A 1,536-nucleotide genomic window follows, 5' to 3' on the forward strand; every position below is an offset into this window, starting at 1 on the left:
TAATAAAGTCGGGGTATTAATATTAATATCAAATTTTTACAAACTTCGGCTATTTCTGGTGTAAAATATTACTTCGATCCTTATCAATTATTGAGCACTGTTGTATTTGACGAATAAAAAATTTCTTACATCTTTTGTTGTCATATTTACGGAAATGGATTTTTGGAGACCTTTTGAATGGAATTGAAATGAATAGAAAGAAAATGCCACGATTAGTGGATAAGTCAAAATTATATCAAGGATACATAATTTATATTTTAGTATTATTTATACAGGGTATTTCCTTAACAGTTATCCATATAGTAACTGGAGATACCTTAGCACAAAATACGAAGATTTAACCTAAAACACTAATCACATGCTATGACTTTTGTGACTGATATTTTTAAGTTAAAGTTGATTTCATATAATTGAATGAACTCAATCAAATTCTTGCAACTCATAAATATTGGCAATATAATTTTGATGTCTTCTACTTTAAAATATTTAATATGTCTGATTTGACGATATGAATGAGTCAGATTAAATTTAATTATTAGAAGAATTTTTTTACTAACAACAACATTTTTGTTTGCTTGGTATGGATAAATTCAACCATAACCAGTTATAAGGATGCATTTTTAAAAGGCTTCACTACTGGTCTAAATGATCCAAAACAAAGAGGTCCAAGATTTGTGTTGTTACATGTTGGATCTGATAGAGGTTTTCTACCAAATTCAGAGTGTGTATCTGAATGTGAATGTAAACGGCGAGTCTTTCAAAGACTGGTTTGAAAATAAACTAATCGCAGAATTCTCAAAAAGAAAAAAAATGCGGTAGTAATGGATAATACTCCATATCATTCATGCAAACTAAATTTCCCAAGAAGCTCCTGGAACAAACAACAAATTCAAGAATGGTTACGAAAGAAGGATATATTTTATGAAGAAGATTATTTAAAGTCAGAACTATTGGATGTAGCAAACAGTTATGCAGATATATACGACAAGTATAACATCGAAACTTTGGTCGAGAAATACGTCGTAGAAGTATTACTATTGCCTCCCTACCACTGTGAGCTTAATCCAATGGAGATGGTTTGGAGCCAAGTTAAACATTACGTTGCAGCCCGAAACACTGACTTTAAAAAATATCGTGTGCAACAACTCATCCATGAAGCGTTTGCCAATGTCTCTGCTAAACAGTGGCATAATTATATATGGCATGTCATCAGAATTGAAAAAGAAATGTGGATAGCTGACAACCTACAAGAAGATATCCTACCGGTGATTATCACAGCCAACACCGGCAGTTCCAGTGAGGATGATTTTTCCGAAATAGAGTAGAAACCAGACACTGTTGTTGTAAGTCTTATCTTTATTCATTAGGTAGCGTTTAGGCTACATACATTTTTATGTTTTTATTAGCGTAATTTTATTCTTTGGTGTATACACACTTTTCTTTGTAATACTTGTTGAGACTGTTAATAGTAATAATTGATCCAAGTTGGTATATATCCTGTCGGTATATAAATTAACAATTTAAATTTGTAGCCAC

The 1,536-nt window shown here is 31.4% G+C and overlaps 1 protein-coding gene across 1 annotated transcript; it reads left to right on the forward strand.

Annotated features, from left to right (window-relative positions):
* Positions 1–821: 821 nt before the first annotated feature.
* Positions 822–1,325, forward strand: LOC140442444 (uncharacterized). The gene has a single exon (XM_072533514.1). It carries the CDS (start codon positions 822–824, stop codon positions 1,323–1,325), a length of 504 nt encoding a protein of 167 aa, XP_072389615.1.
* The last annotated feature ends 211 nt before the right edge of the window (positions 1,326–1,536 follow it).

This window comes from Diabrotica undecimpunctata, chromosome 5 (assembly GCF_040954645.1).
Source record: "Diabrotica undecimpunctata isolate CICGRU chromosome 5, icDiaUnde3, whole genome shotgun sequence".
NCBI lineage: Eukaryota > Metazoa > Arthropoda > Insecta > Coleoptera > Chrysomelidae > Diabrotica > Diabrotica undecimpunctata.